The sequence below is a fragment of the Cataglyphis hispanica genome, chromosome 15 (assembly GCF_021464435.1).
Source record: "Cataglyphis hispanica isolate Lineage 1 chromosome 15, ULB_Chis1_1.0, whole genome shotgun sequence".
Lineage (NCBI taxonomy): Eukaryota > Metazoa > Arthropoda > Insecta > Hymenoptera > Formicidae > Cataglyphis > Cataglyphis hispanica.
This window is the reverse complement of record NC_065968.1, coordinates 4,463,232-4,487,672: the sequence shown is the minus strand read 5'-3', so window position 1 is coordinate 4,487,672 and position 24,441 is coordinate 4,463,232. Positions and strand designations below refer to the sequence as shown.

At 35.5% G+C, this 24,441-nt stretch overlaps 1 protein-coding gene across 1 annotated transcript; it reads left to right on the top strand.

The window, feature by feature from the left end:
* The first annotated feature begins 358 nt into the window (after positions 1-358).
* LOC126854881 (uncharacterized) lies at positions 359-24,143 on the top strand. Its single transcript, XM_050602008.1, has 8 exons — positions 359-666; positions 4,182-5,173; positions 5,784-5,883; positions 6,007-6,187; positions 21,398-21,589; positions 22,625-22,814; positions 22,885-23,177; positions 23,566-24,143. The coding sequence occupies exons 2-8, from the start codon at positions 4,921-4,923 to the stop codon at positions 24,124-24,126; spliced, it is 1,770 nt and encodes a 589-aa protein (XP_050457965.1). The 5' UTR covers positions 359-666; positions 4,182-4,920; the 3' UTR covers positions 24,127-24,143.
* Positions 24,144-24,441: the final 298 nt, after the last annotated feature.

The window sequence follows — 24,441 nt, the reverse complement described above, 5'->3', positions numbered from 1 at the left end:
TATATATATATTTATATTTATATTTATATTTATATATATAAAAAAATTTATACATTACTTAATATTACCAGGCAATATTTTATTATACTAGAAAGTTACTCTGAGTGACAATTTTAGAAAAAATCTGTGATATATATAGATCGAGGACTTGCGTAAAAAAAAATTTATAAATAAAAAATTAAATTTAAATCATTTAACATAGAATATATAAAAGTTTTAGAATTTTTTCCATAAATAATATAATCTGTACTTTTACAGGACGGTCCAGTACACAACGAGTGGGATCAAGAAGCGTGGACGATGCGCGAATATCTCGACATCGACTCGAAGAGTATAAGCAATCTCGAGGGTTACCCTTTTGATCTAGCCGGGCTGCTTCCGCGTATTCCGGGGATGCTGCGCGCGCGCACGGAGGGTTGCGCTCCGCGGTCTCATCTCGCAGTTTCGCAGCCTCCCTTTCGCGACCCGTATCAGGTCTACCACGGTTCAACCGGAGGTGCGTGCCAGTAAATTCCCGTAATTTCGTCGTCCTGGACAGCCGGGACGAGGCACTCCGATTGTTATTGCTGAGAATCCCGGACCCGATTTTCGGGTCCGGTCTCCTTCGTCTGGGTCACCCTCGATTCGGATGCATCGCTCTGCGTCGGAAAATGGAATCCTTAATCGGTACGTATGCCTCGTCATGAATCCTCGTCGTAGATTACAAATCCCTCATCCCTTGTACGATAATGGAATATGCGAAATCCGTTCTAATTGTCTCTGGATGTGTTTCTCGTTTGCACGTCGCTTTTAAAGGTCACCGGATGATACGTGAAAAGATGGAATCGTGCGGTGCGTATCGTTCGATAAAAATTCAAAGGCTCTAAGGTCAGGAATAATATAGCGTATCAAGTTGTAAAGCGTTTACGATGCCTCCCGTACAGGAAATCTTACTTTGACCTACGCAACTATCGTTAAGCGACAATCGGATTCGTCTAAGTAAAAGTTCATAGCGGTTAATCGATGTAAATATATTTTTTTATTGCATTGACATAAATTTACATTTAACCTTATTTTAATGTTCAGAAGGTATATGAAAAAGCGAAGATTTATTGATCGGGGAAAACATTAAAGCAAATTTTTATATGCAAATCAAAATTCTAATCCAAACCAATTTTATTTTTATCCAATTACACATTAAATTTTAAACACTCACATGATTAAAATATTTTTAAATAAAATATGATTTTATTTAAAAAATGGATAAATTATGAGGATTAATACTAGAATAAAAATAAGTTTCTTAAGTAAATATTTCTCTTCTCAAACATCTATAGATAATCAGGGTAATATTTATCGAAGTAAATGCACTTTCTTTTCTAAGAACTCCATAGATAATTGAGATAATATTTATCGAAGCGAATGCACTTGAACTTTATGTGACAGATTGCAAGTAAAACCAAGTTCTATTTATAGTTGCATTTAATTTTTTGACAATCAAAATTGTGCGTATATATAGTTTAAAATTTCCACTACGTTTAGACTGCTTCCAATAGAAAAAGTAATAATTTTTATACAATAATATGAGTGTAATGACTTTATTATATGTGTTATAATATAATCTCTGTCCACTAGATTATAATCTATATTTTAAAAATGCCGTGCTTCTTTTATATTAATAAATTTAATGATTTTTTAAAAGATCAGAACAGTTTGAAAAATCGATTAAAAATGCGATATCGATTTTTCAAAACATGATTTACTTAAAACATAGAATTATCGGAAAATAAATAGTATTATGTACTATAATAGTATTATATTATGAAATTCCAAATCTCGAAATAACGATGGGAGATTTAATATTTTAAAATAACAAGAAAAGAAAGTAACAATAAAACAACAAAGTTTTTCACAACATTTTATTGAGATTATATAATAAATAAATATATTACATATATTTGCCCACGGAGAAAAAGAAAACAAGAATGGGAAGAGAATAATAAATAAATAAGTAATAAATAAAAGAGACTCTCTCAACATCTATTTATAATACTTTACTATTATCATACTTGTGGGACAAAAATGGTATCTATCTGAGATATGCGAATTTACAAAATAGTACATAGAAAGATAACAAGTACGTGCGTAAAGTTTAATTTTCAATTTTCAATTGTACTTTCCTTCCCAATTAATCGAGGCGCGACACCAGAAAAGCAATTGATATCTCAAAAGTCGTCGTAAAAATTTTAATAACGTAATCGTTGTCGCGCTTACTGGATGCATTATGATCATTCGAGAGTTAAGACAGGGGGATCGAAAGGAGAACTGCCATGACGTGATGTTGAACGACTTCGCCCAAACTGCGGTCCTGGACCTTGCAACCTCCTCCTTCTCTTTCTCCTCCTCCCCCTCCTCCACCCCTCTTCCATTCCCCTTTTCATCGGACATTGCACCGATGCAGACGAGGCGTATGAGAAACGGTCGCCTCGCCAGAAGACGGGATCGTCACTCGCGGGAAGGGAAGGCGGTTTATGACGACGCGCCTGCACCGCCCCATTCTCCCATCTCTAGGACACAATCTTTCTCGCGAAACGAGAACCAGCCCCGGGAAACTTACGTAACGATTGCGGGACGGCATCTCGTACGATTACAGGGACGCGATTTATCCTTTACCAAAATTCCAAGCACAGGGACGCGTTCAACGAGAATCCGTCGACAAGATACGAGCAGAGATCTATCAGAGGGCTTTAATCGTTAACAAAAATTCTTCAATTTAAGATCTTAGTACACGTAACACTTAGTAATAGACTTATAATTTACATACTTACACATCTTATGTACGTACGTATTATTCGACATATAGCGATGACTTCGATTTTCGCTTCATCAGAGTCCTGAATAGAGGTAATACCCGAAGTGTTACGAACCGTGCGGCGAGTAAGCGCGCTTAACGCTAGATTGAACTTTATCCCTGTGCATACCTTGCCCCCGTTGCATAGAATGCCGCGATACGCTACACAGCATGCACTTTATAGCGAGACGCGGCTCCGTCAAATAGGCCACGACGATGTATATACATATATCGTGCATGCACGACGATATTATACGCGTCACACGACGTATCGAGTACACATTGAATATCGCTATCGCGATGATCGACTTTGCATGCGTAAGATCGTCGGCCGGGATTTTGCGACTTTGTCGCTTCTGCGTACGCAGTTGGAAAATTTGGCTTAAATTTAATATATAAATTTTTGTGTTAATTTAACATATAATATGGATAGATTATAAATGGTGACTCTGATATTACATTAATATTTCAACATAAAATAAGTGTAAGCTTTATAGTAATTCAAATTTTAATTTTATGTTAAATTAACATATTTTTAATGATAAAATTAACTTAGAAAAACATAAATTTTCAATTTTATGTATACATTGACCGACACAATAGTCAGCTTTCTATGAAGAAACTTGTACAGTGGATACACACACATATATATATATATATATATATATATATATATATATGTGTGTGTGTGTGTATTTTTTATTTAATATATATAATTAATATTAATAGTATATTATATGTACTTGAGATATAACTTTACTAAATTACCAAACATTAATAGTTTTAATATAATAATTGTCCTTCCTTTTGTTATCTGACAAAGTTGAATACAAATAATCTAAAGAAGCCAGATTGCGAGAAGTTTCGAGATACTTTATGGATATATAATCGTGCTTTGAAATTTTGAAGTATCCACAATCAGCATTTTTGACAATATATATATATATATATATTGTCAAAAATGCTGATTATTTGAAATTTATTCCGTTATTTAAATTCTTGAAACTTGCATGATTTCTAATTACAGTCTTTAATTAATTTATTCATTGATTATGTAATACCTCAGACAGGATTCATACTCCAGAGATAGGATAAGAAAATATTACATCACCCTGTATTTAAGAAAACAGTTCATATCTTTATTACATATCTTTTCATGTAAATAAACATGATTAATCAATTTCTTTGCATAAATTTAAAAAAGAATTAAAATATTACACATCTCTCAAACACGACTCTCTGCCGTACATTAATTAATGTGATTCAAAAAGTATAATCTTTCTCTCTTTCTTCTTGTTTTCAATATCAATTCTTTTAATTACATCTAAAAACAAAATATTGTATATTACAGTAATGCATCAAGATCTGCCAGAAAAAGGAGAATGAACTTTTCACACGCAAATAACATTTACGATGACCGTGCAAACATCGAGAAGACAAATAATAAGAACGAAGAAAAGGGAGACAAGTAAATAACAGATAAAGATTTCAACCTAAAATTTTTTTTTCAACGATGATTTATTATTTGTCTTAAATGTATTATCAGTATAGCTGAAGGAAAATAAGGGCCAAAAATCGCGAAAGCAGCATTTTCGACAATGTAAAGAAAGGATTGGGATACATTTATCTCTTTATATCGCCTTGTTCTTATAACACAGCGTTTGATGATATCATTGCTATTCGAGGCGAAATAAAATGAGGATGCGATACGCTAGCCTGTCGTAAAGGCTACAGTCACAAATGAAATGACGTCTCGTTTGTGTTGTGTAACAACACTTATACATATACATATTTACGATACATATTAATCGAACAATTTGCATCTCTCACGATAGTTTCATCTCCGAAACGAGAGAGAGAGAGAGACAGAAATGAAATCATACGCGATAAATTGATATGAAATTGAAAACATTAAAATTAAACGCAATAATAATATAAAAGAGGAAGAGAAAGAGAGAAAAAGAGAAGGCATAATGATCGTTGAATCAAGTATACAACATAGACCGGCCGATTAGTTTCATCCTTCTGATCGATACGGAATTTGTTTAGCCGGTAAATATCCCGGTGATGTATCGTCAAGCACGAATGAAATGGCAGAAACGATGGCACACAATCGTACGAGGTACGCCAAAAGGACAGCTAGGAAGCTGAATCTCACGTCGATGACGTTCCTTCCTTCCACTGTGGTCGCGGCCGCGATTAACGCCGAGACGACGATACATCCGAATAATCCGTCCACGGTAGCGACAGACGATCCTGCAGCCACTGTCACTACCGTCAAATCGCCCCATCATGTGCACAACGCGACGGAATACCTAGCCGAGCATGATGAGCTTGAGCATAGTAAGTAGTGCGTTATTATGAGAGAAGGTATATGAATGATCAATGAGGAGCAGCGGCGGTTTTACGCAGACTTTTAATTAGTTATGCATTTTAGAGATTGAAATAGTTAATAAAATAAATAGACCTAGCCAGTGGAGAAAAAAACCAACATATATATATATTGAATTTAGTCAATTTTCTCGTGACGACAATGAAAATATTTGATTTTCCGAAAAGTATACGACAGAAACAGATATGTTCTCTCTCTTGCTATATTTTGTATTTTTCAAGTTTATTAATTATTCAATTTAAAATTTTTTTGGATATACACATTTCAAATTTATTGTTAATGAAATATTTATTTCTCGGGTAAAAGAATTATTTTGTCATTCTGTTAGAGAGAGGTTCGAGTTGAATAAAAACACCTGTTATTAGTGTTAAAATTTTCTATTATCATAGATTTACGCATTTATATCCGCATTCATGTTTCTGTTAAAATATTATGCATACGTAGCTTCAACAGGGCAATCGTAAAAATTTTATCACGGCCGCCACGTTTCGCCAGCTAGTAAAATAATTCGAGTTATTATCATGTCTTCGCTTCAAGAGTTTTATGGTCATTATATTTCAGGTGTCCTCGCCAACTTTTCGGACATACAGACCGTTTTACTCGCATGCATATCGACATTATTACCGCTGATTATCGCCTTGGGAATTGCCTTTGGCGTCAGGTATGCTAAATTTGCTTATTGCAAAGGAGATCCCGAAGTATTGGCCGAATTACTTTTTAATTGCGCGTAGTCAGCGATAAGAATTTTCTTTTTTTTTTTTCTAACATATATATCATTTCGCAGGCACGTGTGGCAAAAGTATCGAAACGGCCGGGACAGCGGGCATGTCTCAGTTTTCCCCAAAAATCTACCTTGGAACAAGAGCGCATGCAACCGTGATAGCGCAGTCGAGTTCCAGCATCAGCATCCACATTCCGGGAATGTTCCCGTTCAGACTGCCACGAGGGTTCTCTCCGCGCAGGACGTAAGTTAACGACTTTTTCACAACCCTATATATCTCTGTAAGAAAGATATATAGACAAACTATTCTCGCTAATACTCAAATCATTGAGCGATCTTTCCAAATAATATTAGAGATAGTATGAAATGAATAAAAAGCCACTCGTTAAAATATAGGCTTGCTTTCGTTTATAAAAAATGGAATATAAAGTTCAAAAATTGCAACTTTAAAAATTGACTCAAAAGAAATTTACCACAAATTTAGACAAGATATTTTCGCGTAGATCTCGCCTAGATAAGGCGAGACGAAACTCGTCAGGTGGAAGGGAATTACGGCTAGGCTCGATGAGAGATGCGCGTTGTGAACTTTAATGCAATCGATACATATATATATATATACGAGCCTGCTTGATCCCCGTATGCATGCTCGATTAGCTTACATAATACGGTAACCACGCAAATACCATCGGCCTTGGTTTAAATCTTGAAGCTGTGCCGTAATAGGATACACGACGGACATTTACGGAACTCGGCCCAGATTACGTCGCGAGGAATGCTTCAATGTAACTTCTCTTCTCGCGTCGTTCGTGAATTTTTATGCTGTGTACGCGGACCAAAGAAATGCACAGATCTTTCCCCGCGAAGGATCCGAGATGGAGCGTGCAAAGCGAACGTGGTGTGGCGATCGAGGAGCCGAAATCTATGGCTACAGATGTACCGTTATAACGCTTTGCATTTAATAGCGATACGTGTGTGCCGCGCTCATTCGTCTCGCTTAACCCTTTTCGCCGATGGACTCCTTCCGGCTAAGATCCCCGGCTAAAATACCGTAACGCGCGCGCGAGCTCATTTAAAATTCATACCTCTTGCATAATTAACTCACATTCGAAACGATAAATTAAAAAAATTTTGTTCGTGGGCTAAATTACTGACGAATAAAGAAAATAAGAAAAAGTTAACTACAGTCGGGGACAACATATTTGGATTTCATAATATACTTTCAAAATTTCATCATAAATTCCTTCGAATCTAATTCCATCATATTTGCAATCTTTGCATTTACGCGAGGGAGTTGCAACAATGGATCGCCTTCACGCCTCGTGCACGTGCTCCAATAAATAATTCGCGTTTACGTTTAGATCCGGTACATTAACTTTGCCCATCAATTGATGTCGCGGTGTATATTATATTGTTCGAATTGCATATTGTGCGCCGCAAGTAAGCATGCACTTGTGCGTGTAGGCGAAAATCGCATACAAATGCATTATACATATATACGCACACATTATTATTATTTACGTATGTGCATATGATTCAGCTAAAAATACCGTACGTCTGGTTGGTGCGAGGACGAGTGGGATTGACCTGATTTTAATTTTGCGCATACATACGATCGCGATAACGGCCGCCTTAGCCGAATTTGTCGCTCGACGCATAATTATCGCGAATTATTTTCGTTCTATTCTGGTAGTGTCTCGCCGTGCAAATGCAAATGTCAGCGCGCTAAGGTCAAGAAAAGAATACATTCCATTATAGCCGTTATAGCGCGCTGTCAACTCCAACAAGATTGGCGCGACATGCAGATTATGATTCCGAGTATAAATAATCTATTATATCAAACACTATGTTATTGATAAACGCGAAATTTAAAAAATGATATTAAAGTTTTCCTTTCCTAAAAAGAAAAAAAGCAGTAGCGGTCAGTAATATATAATTGAAAAAACGTGATTTTTCTCTAACAATATTTAAGATTAACTACCATAAATTATACGTAGTAGAATAAATGAAATGATGTCTTTCTTCAAAATTGAAATATTGCACAAGTTGAGCAGAGAAATATTTTTTCATCAAGCAAGCTTATAATACGGTGACATTGTGTTGTATTAGTTCAAGCAAGTTGATCAAGAAAGCTTCTCTTGTCGACTAATGAAATAATATTACTCGCCTTCCTTTCGTCCGCCTCAACCGGAGTCTGCGGAGCAAAAGGGCATAAGCGCAGACGTTGGTGAAAGTTGCATACGATGTTTGACTTTTGCAATTAAACCGGACCAGCTTTCCATGCGTGGCAATCCGTTTTTTTTTCCGAAGCGACGGTTTCATTAGTATCGCAGGTTGCCCGCCTCTCTAATTTCGCTGCTTCTTTCGCTTACTTTCTAATAAAATTGCGGTCAATCATTTTCAGCTTTCGGATGCATCAGCGCGCGATTGTTCCTTTTCACGACGCATAAAATATACCTCGTGGTTGCAATGTTTTTTTTTTTTTTCATACAATTGCACTACTGTATATGTTGCAATATCGAGTATTTTGTATAATTATTTATGATGTTACATATTAATATATATATGAGACGTATATTTGAAATTATAATTAAATTAAATAAATTAAATGTAAATTAATATAAATTAATATACTGTTTCATGAAATTAAAGTGTAAAAAAATTATAATGTAAAATTTTCCTCTTGTGCGCGAAGTAAATTTCACAACTAACGGTAAATCGCGTCGTCTTAAAATGAATGATGTTCAATAAACATATAGAAACGGAACAACTCCGATGCTCGCTGCAGCTCTGATAGAGTCTTCATCATCAAATAAAAAATTTATCCCGTGAATCAAGATTGAAACGTACTCGGGAACCGAGTAAAACGGATTAGCGGAACTTTCATTGATCACACGTGTCCCTACGGAATCAAATGCACTCCGAGAAACGACCAGAAGCGAAGCTGCTGAGCAGCGAATGGACGATTCAAATTAATTCAGGATGAGCAGTTCTTGGACGAAAGCGGAAAGAAGTAGATTCCGTCGATGTTTTTATAAGCGTCGTAGCAATGCATTCCTTCAATTATTCACGGTTATTTTAAACTCTGCGTTTTATTCTAAATTATCTCTCTTCGTGTTATTTTGATTAAAATGAGGGAGGAAAAGAGAACATCGTTTTCGCAATTTTAGAAGCAAGCTTATATTCACGTACAAATATATCTCGATTTCTTGAAGCCACTCAGATGTTGCAATTCTACCGATGAACCAAAATTAATCGCAAACTTTGCAAAAAGATGCACAAACACAGAGCATTTATTTATATTTAGATACATTTATATCTTTGTCACTTATTGACGACATTATCTTCATTTTCACGTGTTTCACGTACATCACTATTTTACTATTTTGTTCAGCACTATTAGGGCTCACTTATGGCATTATTGACACTCATCACAAAATTTTATAATACCATTTTGTTATTTTTTTTTATTATTATAGATTTTTATTATTATACAAGTGTGCAATGAGAAAAGATGCAATTCTAATAACTATAAAGAAATAGTGTTCTTTCAAATATAAAATAGATATAAAAATCAAATATTTTTATCTCTATACAAAAGAGACAGTAATATTGTTGTTTAATATATACATGAATTATATTCAGATGATTTTTCTATAAAAATAATTTCTACAATCAAAAGCAACAAGTGCACGATGGAAGGACTTTTCGCGTATACTTTCGTAATCTCGTGTCCCAAATAAGGAAAAAGCAAAGATTAAAAATTTTTTTTTTTTTTAATTACATTCTAAATATTAAATTTTGACTCAAGTAAAGTGTTTCCGATGAGAACTCTAAAGCAGAGTGCACTTCTCACTTGTCTGATTTGGCGAGAGAACTCGGAAGATTTCGCGTCCCTATTTTCCGCAACTTGCACTACATTTTCCGATAATAGTAAGCCGCAAGCGGCTCTCCCTTGTCTATGCCGGTCGCTAGTTGCTCGCGTAGTACTCGGTAGTGGGGGGTACCGCGCGCCTTCTTAAAGCCTTGCGGTTTTTTCAAAAGCACCGCGCTACCCCCACTGTTGTACATTCTAGCCCCCCCTCTACTCGTTCGCTCTAACTCTTATCCGCGAGGACTTGCATTGCGTCCTCGCACCACCTATAAATCGCGCTTTCCCCTGCACGCCGCCTCACCCCCGCGTTCCCTCGTTCCCTCCCTCTCTATCTCTCTGAGCAGCCTGCATCGCTGCTCTCTCGCCTCTCATCGTTGCACCTCCGCGCGATCTTCTCTCTTTCTCTCTTCAAATACACACACATACATATATACGCTGCACTCGCTTCCGCACCTCTCTCGTCGCTCGTTGCCTATGCATTCTGCGCGTCGCACACGTATTTACATACGCGTCTCTTTTCTTCAGCTTCTCACTTTCGCCAGGGAATTTTTTGCAATGAGGATTCGTTCGACTGGATATTAAATAATTTTCGAAAAACTCGGAGCAATTTTCTTTTCCAGAGAATCTTTATATTCGGAAATATTTATATATAAAAGCGTGGTTAGTCAATCACACTGAAATATACTTTAAATAATTAACGCAGTGATTATTTTTAGCTGTGATTTTTATTCGCATCCTTTATTCCGAGATGCAAACGTGTTGGTCTCATTTGGCAGGCGAGAAAAAAAGAATAGCTGAAAAAGGAGAAACCTTTTTTAAATGCTTTCTGAATACGGGCTTTGGATTTCAATAATCGTTGGAATGATCGCTGTACTACATGTGCAACATGTGCAAATGGCTATACAGCGATAGCGACAGAGCGCCGTGAAAGTGTGTCATTGTTTACGCATAGTCGGTTTGCACTGCAACTCGTGTGTCGATATTTTTTTTTTTTTAGCTTCAACTCGTCGGTTTAGTACTGTCGCGATATTTTCAGATACGCGTTAAAGAGACGATAAAGAACGTTAGATACTGAGGAATGATTCAATCTCTAACTCAACACGCAGATATTTTATTTTTCTCTTCTATCTCGCTAAATATTTATCTCTCTCGCAAGATATCTATATATAAATTTGCAAAGTGTTGCATTTTTCGCACGTCCAAGTTTTTCATTTCTTGTCGAGAAGTGCTTTCATACACAAGTGTAATTCACTATTAATTATTTCGCAGAAAACATACATTTAATAATAGAAAACGCGACCCTTACATCTTCGCATATATGCCAACTAAATTATCACGCAAATTCGAGTGCAATGCTAGAAAGTTTGATATCTTTTTAATATTTTTAACATTTACATTATTATTGTTTTAATAACAAATTAAATCAGAGCGAGCATTATGTGTAAGATGGCGAATTTTTTTGTTTGGATAATCACGTCTTTCTTTTTATCAAGAATAATTTCAAACGCATGTCGAAATACTCGAAAGAATCGAACTTATTCTTATACGATACGATTATCAGTGCGATAAGCTGCACGCGGCTAAATTTGTCTTTATCCTAACATAAGCGAGCTCATGGAAGAATTCTCTCGCAATTAACTGCAGTATGTATTAGCTTGCATTGCGATAAGCCGAACGACTTGAAAAGAGAAGAAAAGTAATGTATGCGCCACATACTTTCACCATGAGTCATACTATTTATTCATACTGGCTCGAACGAACCAATCGCCTCTTGCAATCGCGAAGACGAAACTTCGTTCCATGCGCGGGCTATATGCATATTAAACGTGTCGTTTTTGTCGAACACACATAAACATACGTACACATACAAATGCACGTGAGAGAAAGCGATCTGTGCTTTAAAAACCGTCGAATGATCCGAGGGATCGACCACTGTGCAGCTCTCCATATATTCGGCATCCCGTGTAAAACTAGTCCCGATCATCCACCTCTCTCTGCCTCTCGCATTCCCCGGCGAGGAAAATCACGCGCGGCGCTAAAATAAAAGCGGCGAGGGCGTAGAAATGCTCGCGAAGCTAATCTCGTAGAGGAGATAAGTTTAGGTCACCCCCGGCGTTATAATACGCCTGCTAACCTTACTTTCGCATTGCTAGATTCAATTCATGCCAAGGCTGACTGCTGGGTGCGTTGCCCTCGATTGCCCCTATGCCGTTGCGTTGGTCGACGCCGTTCCATCTTCCCCTCGCTCTTCTGCGACCGGCGCTCCACGCCGCTAGACATCGTTTGCCGCTTCTCGTAGGGAGAAAGAGAGAGAGAGAGAGAGACTCAACTCGAGTCGAAGTCTGGCCGATATACGGCACGCATCACTCCCCGCAAAAAATAGAATGAACCGTGTTAGCTATCGGCTATTTTAGGGATGTTTAAAAAGCTCGACGCGATTAAAGAACATAAGCGATTTCGAAGAATTCATCTTCGGATTGAAAACAGCTTTATATTAGGATCGAGGCTCTAGCAATTATTCTATTTATTCATCTATTTATTTATAAAACGAGAGAATCTTTCTTTTCTTTGCTGCAATTTCTTTGTGATCGCACATGCACCAGGAGAAAGGAGATGGAAATGTATTATATGAAGATTAAATACTAGAGCTCGCTCTCCCCGAAAAGAACAATGAAAAAATAAAACGAAAAAGAAAGAAGGAAAAACCTTAATTATCAAAAACAAAAAAAAATCGCAATTTTGAATTCAGATACAAGTAGGAATAAAAATATAATGCCCCGATATTTCATTTCTTTCAAAGGATTTTTTTTTCAATTGTAGAATTAACGAAAGCTTCATGGAATTAAAAGAAGACGCACGAAGGATTAATTAAAATGAAGCAATATTCGCGTAAAACGCGCAATGTTTACGTATAAAATAAATAATGTAATTTGAAGTATTAAATGCATTATTTATCGTTCATGTGTCGTCGATGACGTTTCATATTATCGAGCATTATGCGGAATTTGATCGATTTCTAGATCATGTTGCACCGAGGATTCTTCGATATTGTCGCATATCGTGTATCATTTTCTCAATAGAACAGCCGTGTCCATTCATCGTGATACGTTTATTGATAGCGAGTTATTTCAATGCATCCAATGCACGTGTCAGGTTTGAACTAAATCTTCCATCGGTAATAACAAGTAGATTTTTCAAAGTAATGTCAAAAGCATTAAACTTCTTTCGTATTTATTTTTATTTAACACAATGCTTTACGATATAAAAACTTTTCATCAATGTGGGGCGATTTTTTTAATAACATGCTTTTGATACTTAAATAAGCGTGTCTACTTTTTGAGGAATTTTTCTTTTATTCATTTATTCATCTTCTTTAAAACCCACATTTTAAGTCTCTAATTTATGACAGAATTTAGGATGGAATTCTATTTATAATCCATATAATATAAATTTATAATTTATTATCCTGTATAACCGTCATTATCTCGTTGACCAACTCTTCAATTATGATACGCGATGTTACGCAGATTCTTTCGCGCAATTCCTCGCGGGTCTATCCAAGCGATTGCTTATTATTCGGCCGTACATTCGTCCATGGGTGCATTTCGCTTAACCACCCGTTTATTCGGCTGTACTTCCACATACTCGTCTCTCTCTCTCTCTCTTTCACTCCTTCTCTCTCTTTCTTTGACCATACTCGCGGGTCCGTCCGACCGACTGGACCCGCTCGTCGCGGCCGTATCGTGTCCGTGGGGTAGCTGACCTAACAGAAGGGGTCGTTGCACTCGTGCGCCTGGGTCCGCTTTCACCCTACCACGTCTTTCTCTTTCTCTCTATACTTCTCTTTTGGTCAGCCTCGCGCGCGCCGGCGGACCTATCCTCCCATCGCATCCCACTTCCACGCATCGCGGATACGATACGGCTGTTCTTTCCTCCCTTCCTCCTCTCCCTCTTCGTCCTGACTTCTTTTTCTTTTTTTTTTTATTATTATTCTTCTCTTTCTTTAATTCCTTCACTCTGTGCGGTTCTCTACTCTTATCCTACATATTGTCCATTCCGCTCAAACCTCGACTGTGTAGCCGGGACCAAAAGAAATTATAGTTATTTGCCACCGACCCTTTCGGATAGTCGATTATTTCGCGGCAATCGTCCTCCCTCCTCCATCTCTCTTCCCCTCTCTTGCTATCCATCTCCTGCCTTGTTCCCTCTATTCTTTCTCTTTCTCTTTTCCCTTCTTTTTCCTCCTTTATCTTCGATTACGGTTAATTCTTTCGAACGATATATAAATAAATATTAATCACAATTAATCAAAAATTACAAATGAATATTCATTTTTAAATTATCTCTGGATAAGAACAATATCAAGAAGTTTGTTGTTAATGAGAATGTATGATTAGATATATGTGATTAGTGAAAAATATATTTGCTATTCCTCTTCCTCTTAATTTCCTTTTCTATTCCTCTTTCGTTTTTTTCTCAATCCGTGCTGCTTCTTATTTCACCTCTCTCCTTCTCTTTCTCTCTCTCTCTCTCTTTCTTGCTCGATCTCTTTTTCTTTCTTTCTCTCCTTGTCTCACATCCTCTTCTTCCATCTCTTCCCCCTCTCTTATCTCTGATTACAGAATCTCTTCATCACGAGCAAATCAACTTCATTCTTTGAGATAGAGCTCAATTTTGTGATGATGTTAAAAAATATTATTAAAAATCCTCTAATCTGTTATAGTAAAAGCTCTATGTTTATATTTTACTATAACATCGCATTTTCTAACAATTTCTTATTAGACGATATTATAGAAATAAAATAAAAACTATGATGGCAGAAATAAAGGAATAGAGAAAAATTGAGAAAAATTAAATTCAATTAGAAAATATTTCATTTAAAAAAATTGTTTTATTTCTGTGTTTCGAATTGAATTAATTTTTATATGGCTTTCTTACTTAATATTATAGAGTTAAGATAAAGTGCGATATTTTTTGATAAAATTCTGATAAGATATTCTATAATAAAATTTTATAGTGGATAGCATGATGAAAAATATGTGACGTTAGATTTTGAATATGAGAGTTATCTCTATATTCGCGATATTATAGTTGTAACAAAGAGATTTTTCTGAGTTATATTAATTGAGTTAATTATATTCAAGACAATGGAAACGTTACACTACGGCATAGTCGCAAATTTAGGTTTTTAGCACGGAACAACGAAGCGCAGTTATCGAATGACGTAGTTATAAAGTGATAAGGCCCGTTGTTTGCTATATATTTGCGAGGCGTACCAGACTATGATAGAGATTAGCTTATCTCTCGACTACGAACCATAAGGAGGTCTCTGTTCATTTGCCAGCACTATGTCAATATTATTTCGCTGACCGTCGTCGTCATGCGAACGCGGTTCCGAAACCGCAGCTTTATTCGCAGCTTTCGCATATCGCATTTCTGATAGAAAAAAAAAAAAATACAACTACATTATAAGAAATTTCTCTAGAGATAACAATTAAAAGGAAGAAAAATTATAGATAGCTCTGGAAAAAATGATATTGTTACTTTCTAGCTTGAAATAAATGACATATTTAAATTTTTCTTTAATAAAAAAATATTATTGAAGCCAACAAATGACGATTTTTTATGATTTTATTTTCGTTGATTAGAATTTTTCGAGTTTAATGTGCGCATTTTTATTTCTTGCAGTGAGATTAGATTTCGCTCGATTATTCGCAAATGTTTTTGGCGCAAGAATATCAAGTGACGTATTGTCCTATGAAAACAGAAAGACGAAACTCAAAGCTGTTGTATGTACCGTTCATCAAAGTTACCATTACTTTTTATCCGGCACGGTTTTTATCATAAAGGTCAAACAAATTCGAGTAGCCAATTCATATCTGCCGTGGCTGTCTTTTCTGAAACTGCCGTCGGCAGTTAGCTATAAATGTTGCATGAGCGTCCAAAGCGACTGGCATTAATATGTAAGCGTTATGCGAAGGAAAGAGACGCGGATATTTTTGTTTTTCAATGTAATAAACGTTATTAATAAAATTCATTTTTATTATAATAAAACATAATAGAGCTAATAATAATATTTGATCAATAATAATTATTAAATATTATATAAAATATTATAATAAATTATTATAATTATTATGTGTGGGATAATAATAATAAAATTGAATAAAAGAAACTTTATGTTGCAACAACAGCAATGTCAATGTTTTATTTATAATTTTTTTTTCACAATATTTCTTATTTATTTTCTAATAAATGACAGGACATAAAAAAAGAAATATCAATTGAAACTTGAGAATAAAAATTGTTTAAAATAATCTCTATCTATTTAAAAAATAAGGAAGAAATACTTCTTATCTCTACATTAATTTTGCATTTCATAAATAATCTTACAATATCTTTTTACAATCTTTTTGGGGTAAAATCTAAAATTTTAAGAGTGAAAAATAAACTATCATATATCATATATCTTTTTTCTAATTAAAAAGCTTAAAGAATTAGTAGTATCTTATATTTCTCTAAACATTATAGATATTTGGCATTATGTAACGTGATATAATATAACCAAACCAAGGAAGCAATTCAATATAAGTACAAATCACATCGGGGAACCTTGAAACCTCGAGAGACGTTGTCGTCATTCCTCTTCTCCTTGGTGCATCAAACATTCATAATTAATTACGAATGACGCATTAGAGCCCGACCTCGACAATGAAATATTTCCGCTGGTTGGTCTTTGGACTTCTACTAATCGCAAAAGCACAAATATAATAAACAAGTGTTTATACGACCAAACTGGCAATTTATTGTTTGATTATTATATCACGACGATATGGTTTTGGTCCTTATCAAGTGAAACTAAAATTACAATACAATAAATAATGATAGTCATGTTACAAAGAAAAAAATAGGATTAAGCAACTTACGTTATAATTAAAAAGTAGAAAGAGAAAAATCGAAATGTCAAACTGACATTGTGTCAACCACTATGTTTGGAATACTGAGATCAACTAAACGACCTTTATTAATTTATCGTATATGTTGTTTAAATTCTCTGTATCTTTTTGGGAATTAATAGTGTTGTCAAATTTTTTAATAAAAAACATTTCAGCTATTTCTCTCTTTCTTACATGTTTTTCGTTATGTAGAATATCAGGCGCTGACCAATCGAAGTCATGATCAAATTTTAATTTGTGTTTGCTAATTACGGATAAATTACTTTCGTGCATTTTTATATTATTACAATGTTCCTTGACTCGGGTGCTTAAGTGTCTTTTTGTCTGGCCAATATACGAAGCGCTACAATTCTTACAATTTATTTTGTAAACAACCTCCGTTCTATTGCTAATAGGCAAACTATCCTTGCCGCGTTTAATCAGTGAATTTAATTTTTTAGGTATATTGTAAACCACTGTCAGTCCCATATTTTTAAGCAACCGACCAACATCGTCACTCAAGCCTTCGACAAACGGTAGTGCGATGTAGGAGGGTTTGTCTGTATCAATTTCCCCATCACCTAGAATGCTACTGCTCCGGTGTTTCAAAAAATTCAGTCTCTTACAAATATAACGATTTACAATGTGTGTCGGAAAACAATTATTAAGTAAGATCTGCTTCACGACATCAATGTTTTTTCCATGAAACTGGTCGTCAGATAGTAAAATAGCATGGTCAACAAGATTAAAAATGGTGTTCAACTTATATTTAAAAGGATGGCTCGAATAAAAATTTATGTATCTATCGGAACACGTAGCTTTTCTATACCAGTTTGTTAAAATTTTTCCGTTGGAACGGATAACACTGGTGTTTAAAAAATTGATACATGAATCCGACTCTATTTCATGTGTGAATTTTAAACGTGGATGATAACTATTGAAGATCAAATTAATCTCGTCAACATTTGCATGTGGAACAATAGCAAAAATATCATCTACGTATCTATAATATACAGGAACCGCAAACCCAAGTAGACTCAAACAATGTGTCTCCAAATCACAAATATAATGTTACGGAGTTAAAATAATTTTTTCAGACAGCCTAATTCTAAAAAGGAAGAGACTTATATAATGCCTGCTTATATAATGTCAAATATAATATTAGCAACATAAAACATAGCGTGATATAACATCCTCATGAAAAAAATAAAATAAAATTGAATTTAAAAAAGCAAGTAAGAAAATAAACTATAACGTTCGATACATTTGGCTACGTATTTTTTTAGATACTTTGTATATCTACTGTTGTCGCGGTAATTACATGCTATCTATAATTAAATTTAATTTTGCATTGATTATTGTAATATTTTTTCCATTAAACTTACATATTGTGTATTTTTTTTTTTGACACTTGGCTGACGCCTATTTGTTTAATCGACTCACAGACGCGCCGTGATGTAATTAGAGTCTAGACTATCTTATAGATGACGAAATAACGCTCAAGACCGCGTCTATCTCGTTCGTGGCTTTCTATTTGTATGGCCATGGTTTCTGTTATGGTATAGAAAGAGACTAGAATCATTTTGACCGTCTGGGACCTCTAACGGTATCGTTAAAAGATGCGTCACATGTCGAATATTCACGCTACTTTTGGTATCTCAACTAATGCGCGATCTATCCATCGTTACATTCCGCTTAATCCTCTATTTCTCTTTCTTCTCTTTAAGATTTTTTTCGAACATTTTTGTAGAACATAAATAAAATAGGAAAGGTTTGAAAAATAAATTTTTATAGAACATAAATAAAATAGGAAAGGTCCGAAAAATAAATGATCGCAATTAAAAAAAGAAAAAAGAAACATGTTGAATCTTACATTGTTTGTTTATCTTTTCGCAGTGTGAGTTCTATACTTAATGTATTTGCTGAAGGATAAGATTGGACTCGTGTATTTATGACAAGAATTCTTATCATAAGAATGGTAATATTAATATGTTAATATTAATTCGAAATAATTCTATAATTTATCTAGAATGCTGATACTTCGAGGTTTGTCAAAATTATTGTGATAATTGTTTAATCTTTGTACTTTAAAGTATCATATATAGTGTGTGTAAATATCATGTTTCTCGATGGTTATTTATCGATACATTCAAGTACACGAAGTATAATTAAACAAGTGTGACATTTACTGTAAAAAGGAGATTTATTAACAACAATCTATTCGAATGTCATAATCGCTGCTAGAACGTTCGTGTATAAATATCCGTCATTCGTCGTGACCGTCTGCAACCTCTAACGGTGTTAGCAAAAAAGCCAGACGCAAAGCGACGAATGTCCTTGGCTAGTGCGTACTTGAATGTCTGCTAGAAGCAACGATACGACTGCGCGTATAATAGTATAATAGCCTAACACACAAGTATATTCGAGAGAGATTTGTATCTACAACGTATGATGGACAGCACAATTCGTAAGACGTATAGGCTCTCTATTTGGAAACTACTAATTTCTATTGTATATGCGCGAATCGAAAATTTGATTAATTTTATATTTATTTAATAAATTAGCATTCATTACTCGTTAAGTAATCTAATAACATTATTTATTATATGTATGCGACATTCTAAGCTTGTCTATCATCTAATGTTTTCATCTTTCGAGTCTACTTGCGCTATTAATTAAATAATTATATTATATAAGATTGCGTTAATTATACTTTCTCTTTAATAAGATGTGGATTTCTTTTCTACTTCATAATTCGTAACATTAAGCTCCTCGACTTGTGTGATTTAATCTTTTTCTTTAAAAATTAGAACATACATAAAATAAAATTCGTGAGCGCGTCTATCTTCACGATTTTCTAAAAATTCCGATGTAATATTTGGCTTATTTACCGATTCACGTGAAAGGTGAAAGGCTCACGTATATGGAACAGAAGGCGATCGGAACTTGTTTATAGAACAGAATCTCTTAGATCGCGTAGATCTACCGATGAATGCCTAATAGACATTCGTAAACACGTAAAAATAAAAACGACATATAAGCGTGTTAAAAATATCTCGCGAGCTCAAAATTCTTTATATTAAAAAACAATCATTTCGCATTGTCAAATTTTTAATAACATCTATACATTGAATATAATTTTTGTTACGTCACATGAGTCTACATTTAGTAGATGATGATAATTTAAAAATATACGGAAAAATATATGCAACTGGTATCATTCAACTTATCTAGGATACGAAGCACACATATGGCCGCGTATTTTTGACTGCCATCCGCGAAGTACCGAGCCAAGTTCTCCGCAATGATACCTGCTCGCTTTGGCTAACGTGACGACCGGTGTGTGTAGCGATCTAACAGAAAAGGAACGGAGAAACGCAGCGCAAGAGCAATGCCCCTTGGGTCAGGTTCAGTACCCTTTGGCACAAGGCAGCCCGCAGAACGACGTAACCGGCGTGCTGCATCTGCGTGCGTATTGGTGAACGCGCGTACACGCCAAGTTACTACACACATCTATCTTGCACACGTTGCGAGAATGGCTTTTCGCGAGTGACGCGTGATAGATAAAAACTGAACGAGGCCTTCTTCTCTTCCTCCATGTTTCGTAAATTGGGATAGCTTAGCTGCATTAAATCCTACCTCGCGTATCTCGCGAAGCGTTCGCATCATCGAAAAGTTCGCATTGTTATTTGCGTTCTTTCGAGCGTTGCAAAACAGCTTTTCCGGATTTACGGTGCTGCCGACTATTCTATACTAAATATAAATGTCGACATTTGTATTAAAGACAAAAATGAACTATCCGAAAGACAAAGTATCATTTTACATAAATTATTATGCTGTCGAAAATTTAAAATCTCTTCAGATGTTTGCGAATTAAAGATCGATACAAAAATATAAAAAATAATTCTTTATTTATTTGAAAAAAGTAATAAAATAAATCTGATAGATAATTAAATAACAAACTAAATTACATTATTTTCATTTATTGTAATTTCGATAAGGCGTTTAAAAGAAAATAAGCTCAAAACAACGAAAAAACAGAAACTATGAAAACAAACTTTTGAACGTCTTTATGTAAACACTACATACATTTGTAGTGTCCGTAGATCATGTAGGCATGTTTTGTTTACATTTTTAACATGAACATTCAGAATCAGTTTAGTTTACGACAAATAAGCTAACCATGCTGTACCATGGCAGAGTTTACTGGTGAATAGTATACAGATATGTATTTAATTTATTTAATTATCTATCAGATTAATTTCATTATTTTTTTTCAAATAAATAAAGGATTATTTTTAAAAATCATCATGAAAATAAACATGATTTTTTGACCTTTATTATAGTTATAACTTTTTAACGAAGCGTTTGCGAACCTATGTTTACAAGAACCTTTTTATTTCAAATTTAATTTCCTATAAGATCCTAAAGATTCTCTTACCTGAAACATCCTATATATATATAAAGCATATATAAACTATAAGAGCAGAAATATTTGGTACGTCGGTCACATTAATTCGTAAAAATGTACGAAAAATTAAATTTTCGATAACATAATCATATATAATACTATAGATACTATTATGTACATTTTATTTTCACAACTTTTGCACACACGTTTTAACAATTATACTTTTATACGTTTCAGTTGGTGGATAGCTTAGATGCGCCCCGATATATATGCGAAACGGAGGTGATGGAAGACGTAAATGTCGCCCCGGCAGCGGCGATGATGGAATACACTACTTCTGGTAACCATACTAGTAAAAATGCAAACGGAAACATCATCACCCTTACGCTCAAGAATAATCATCTTATTGTAGAAACGGAGGAACGTGCGGTATGTAGTCTTGCAAAAAAAAAATGAATGACGCGTTGTTACTGCAACCGTATGCGATATATTCCTGGAGTCTTTTCTTTTACTCAAACGACTGATATTCATTCTAATTAGCGTGATATATACCGTAGAAAGCGTCGTAGGAAAATTCCGTTGATACTCGCATAACCGGGTCGGGGACTTACTCGTTTCGGGATGGAAAGCAGATTCGTAATTATCGAATTTGGCCGACCCTGTGAGGTCGGAGGTTACCGGGCAATTTTGCCCCCACCTATCGTCCTACTTAAAGCCTCGTCTTGTTCGCGAAGGCTCGTTCCTCGGTCGAGAATCCTTGAAATCTTTCTCCAGATCGCTCGTCTACACCTCGTTTTCTCTTTCTCTCTATGTACATGTTCCTTCTCTTCTCGTACCATCCCTTTCCCTCAATTTTATGCGCCTTTTCATTTTCCGTTCGCTCTACTCGCGCTCTCATTCAATTCATTCCTCTCGCGCACATACGTACCTGTACAAAACGCCCCCAACTTTCGAACAAGGAAAAGGCGTGGAGCTGACTCGTGTCCGCTAATTCGAGAGCCCACGTTAAAATAAAAAAAGAGATGGAAAGATTAGATACATTATGCGATTTTCCGTGGGAGAATTTGAAACCTTTGACCAGAGTTGATAAGCTTGGAATTTAATATTGATTCGAGTTTAATTTCAAAACAATTTTCAAGATATTTTATTTTTTTTAATAGTAAAATATTTTACTTTAATGCTATTATTATTAATTTTGCATCAATTAAATAATTTATTTTATTATTGTATTATATTACTTTTATTATAAATCTCTTATTCTTTTGTGTCCAATTTCAAAAATTTATCGTTTAACAGAATCTTATTTTAATAATAAGAAAATTTCACATTTTTAACGTCAGAAAAATAGAAATTAATTTTTAATTTCTTGTTTCGAAAAAAATGCGGATTATATGGAATACTATTCCTAACAAAGATGTTATTAGAAAAAGCGCTACACTTTATTATGGCAATATTTGCTTTCAGGTAACAATGGAAGATAAACCCACATCGAGATATAAAGATAGCGGATGCTCATTTGTAGTAGAGGTACAGCCGGATTATGATAGAGAAGAGACGGAAGGTACCAAAGGATCTTCCGACGACATGACGGCTGGTATCACCGATCAACAGGCTCTGGTACATAGAGAGGAGATACCAGACGATAGATCTTCAGGTAATTGTCCTCGCGATGCGCGTGATACCTCGCCTTCTACCATCCGTCTTTTATCTCGTGGGTTTCGCAGGTTTCGAAAATACGCGATTGTTCGGAAGCACAAATACCGGTTTGTCACAATCGGATCTCTCGATATCCAGTCAAGGCTCGGCCAATCCGAGTTATCGCTATGGCAATCAGGTCGAATACGAGTCTGGTAATCTCGGTTATCCTATGTATGGCGGTAGTTACGAGTCCGATATACTATCGAGAAAGCTGGAGGGACGATCCAAATGGGTCGAATTCGATAAATCGCCGGACATAGAGAAGATACTGTTGGATGATTCCAGAAATTTGACCAGCGAGGAGGATGAAGACAAGAGTGTAAGTGTTATAGATCAAGATTTGGTCGATTCTTTGAATCGTCTTTTATATTTTTATTTATTTTATCAATTTTTACATAAAATTGAAAGCGCACAAAATAAATTCGCATATCGATATATATCAGTAACAAGAAAAAAAAAAAAAAAAAATAAAACTTGTTCTTCCAATCATAATTTTTTTTACAAATTAATAATTAATATAGTGAACAATTGTATTGACATAAAATGAATTGGAAGAATTTCGATATTAATTCATATTTTTATGACGCATTCACCAGAACACTTCAAGATCAAAACATCTTAAAATCAATTTTTTGTGCTCTAAAAAAAAAATATAAATATATATATGTATCGATCGCGAAAGACGAAAATTATTCGTCCGCTTGCAGCCGCAGTTTTTTGGAAAATCCAAAAACATGTCGTCCCTGCAAGACGTCGTGAGCGCAGCGATACGCGAGGGCACGTTGGAGATTGACAGTTTGCCAGACGCCGTGCGATCGAATCCGAATCTTCAGGTGAACGGCACGACTCCCAACAAACTGGAAATTATGGAGCAGAAGGCTTTGAGCAACGATTTCTCCGGCAAGACGGAGGGCAACAAGCCCGTGATAACCGGCGCGCTACTGAAGGATGATGTTCAGGAGGACGCGTTCCAGGAACAGCAGCGTAAACTGGGTAACGGCACGCTAACGCCCGAACACAAGAACGACAACAGGATGACGGATCGCAAACCGGAAGGTAGCGTCTTCGTGCCGAGTCACAAGCGAGCGGGCAGCATCCCGCCACGATTGATCGAGGAGACGCTCGAGCTGGATCGTAAGAAATCGCTCGACATCTACAACAAGTACAGTCAAATCAAAACGAGTACCAGGGGAATGCTACCGAGCTTGAGTCCAAAGTTCGAGCTGCTACAGAACGAGGTGAGCCCGATCGAGGAAAAGGAGAGTTAATGGGCGCACGAATAAGGAGGGGAAGATGAGGGGGAGGGGGGGGGGAGATGTGCGGGAAGAGGGAATGCAACGCTCTTGGAGATAAATTGCAACGAAAGATACTAGTCAGGGATTATTAAAGAAATGCAGCGAATACGATCGCACTTGTACGGCGAATATAGTGCTCTTGTAGGAATTATATTACTTGGTATAGCGAATTTACATGTAAAAGGGAACTCTCTCGTACTCTCTCGTGATGATTGATCACGGATATCGCGCAGAAATCATAATGATCTCGCGAATCTAAGCCGACTAAATGAGTACCTAGCTACATAA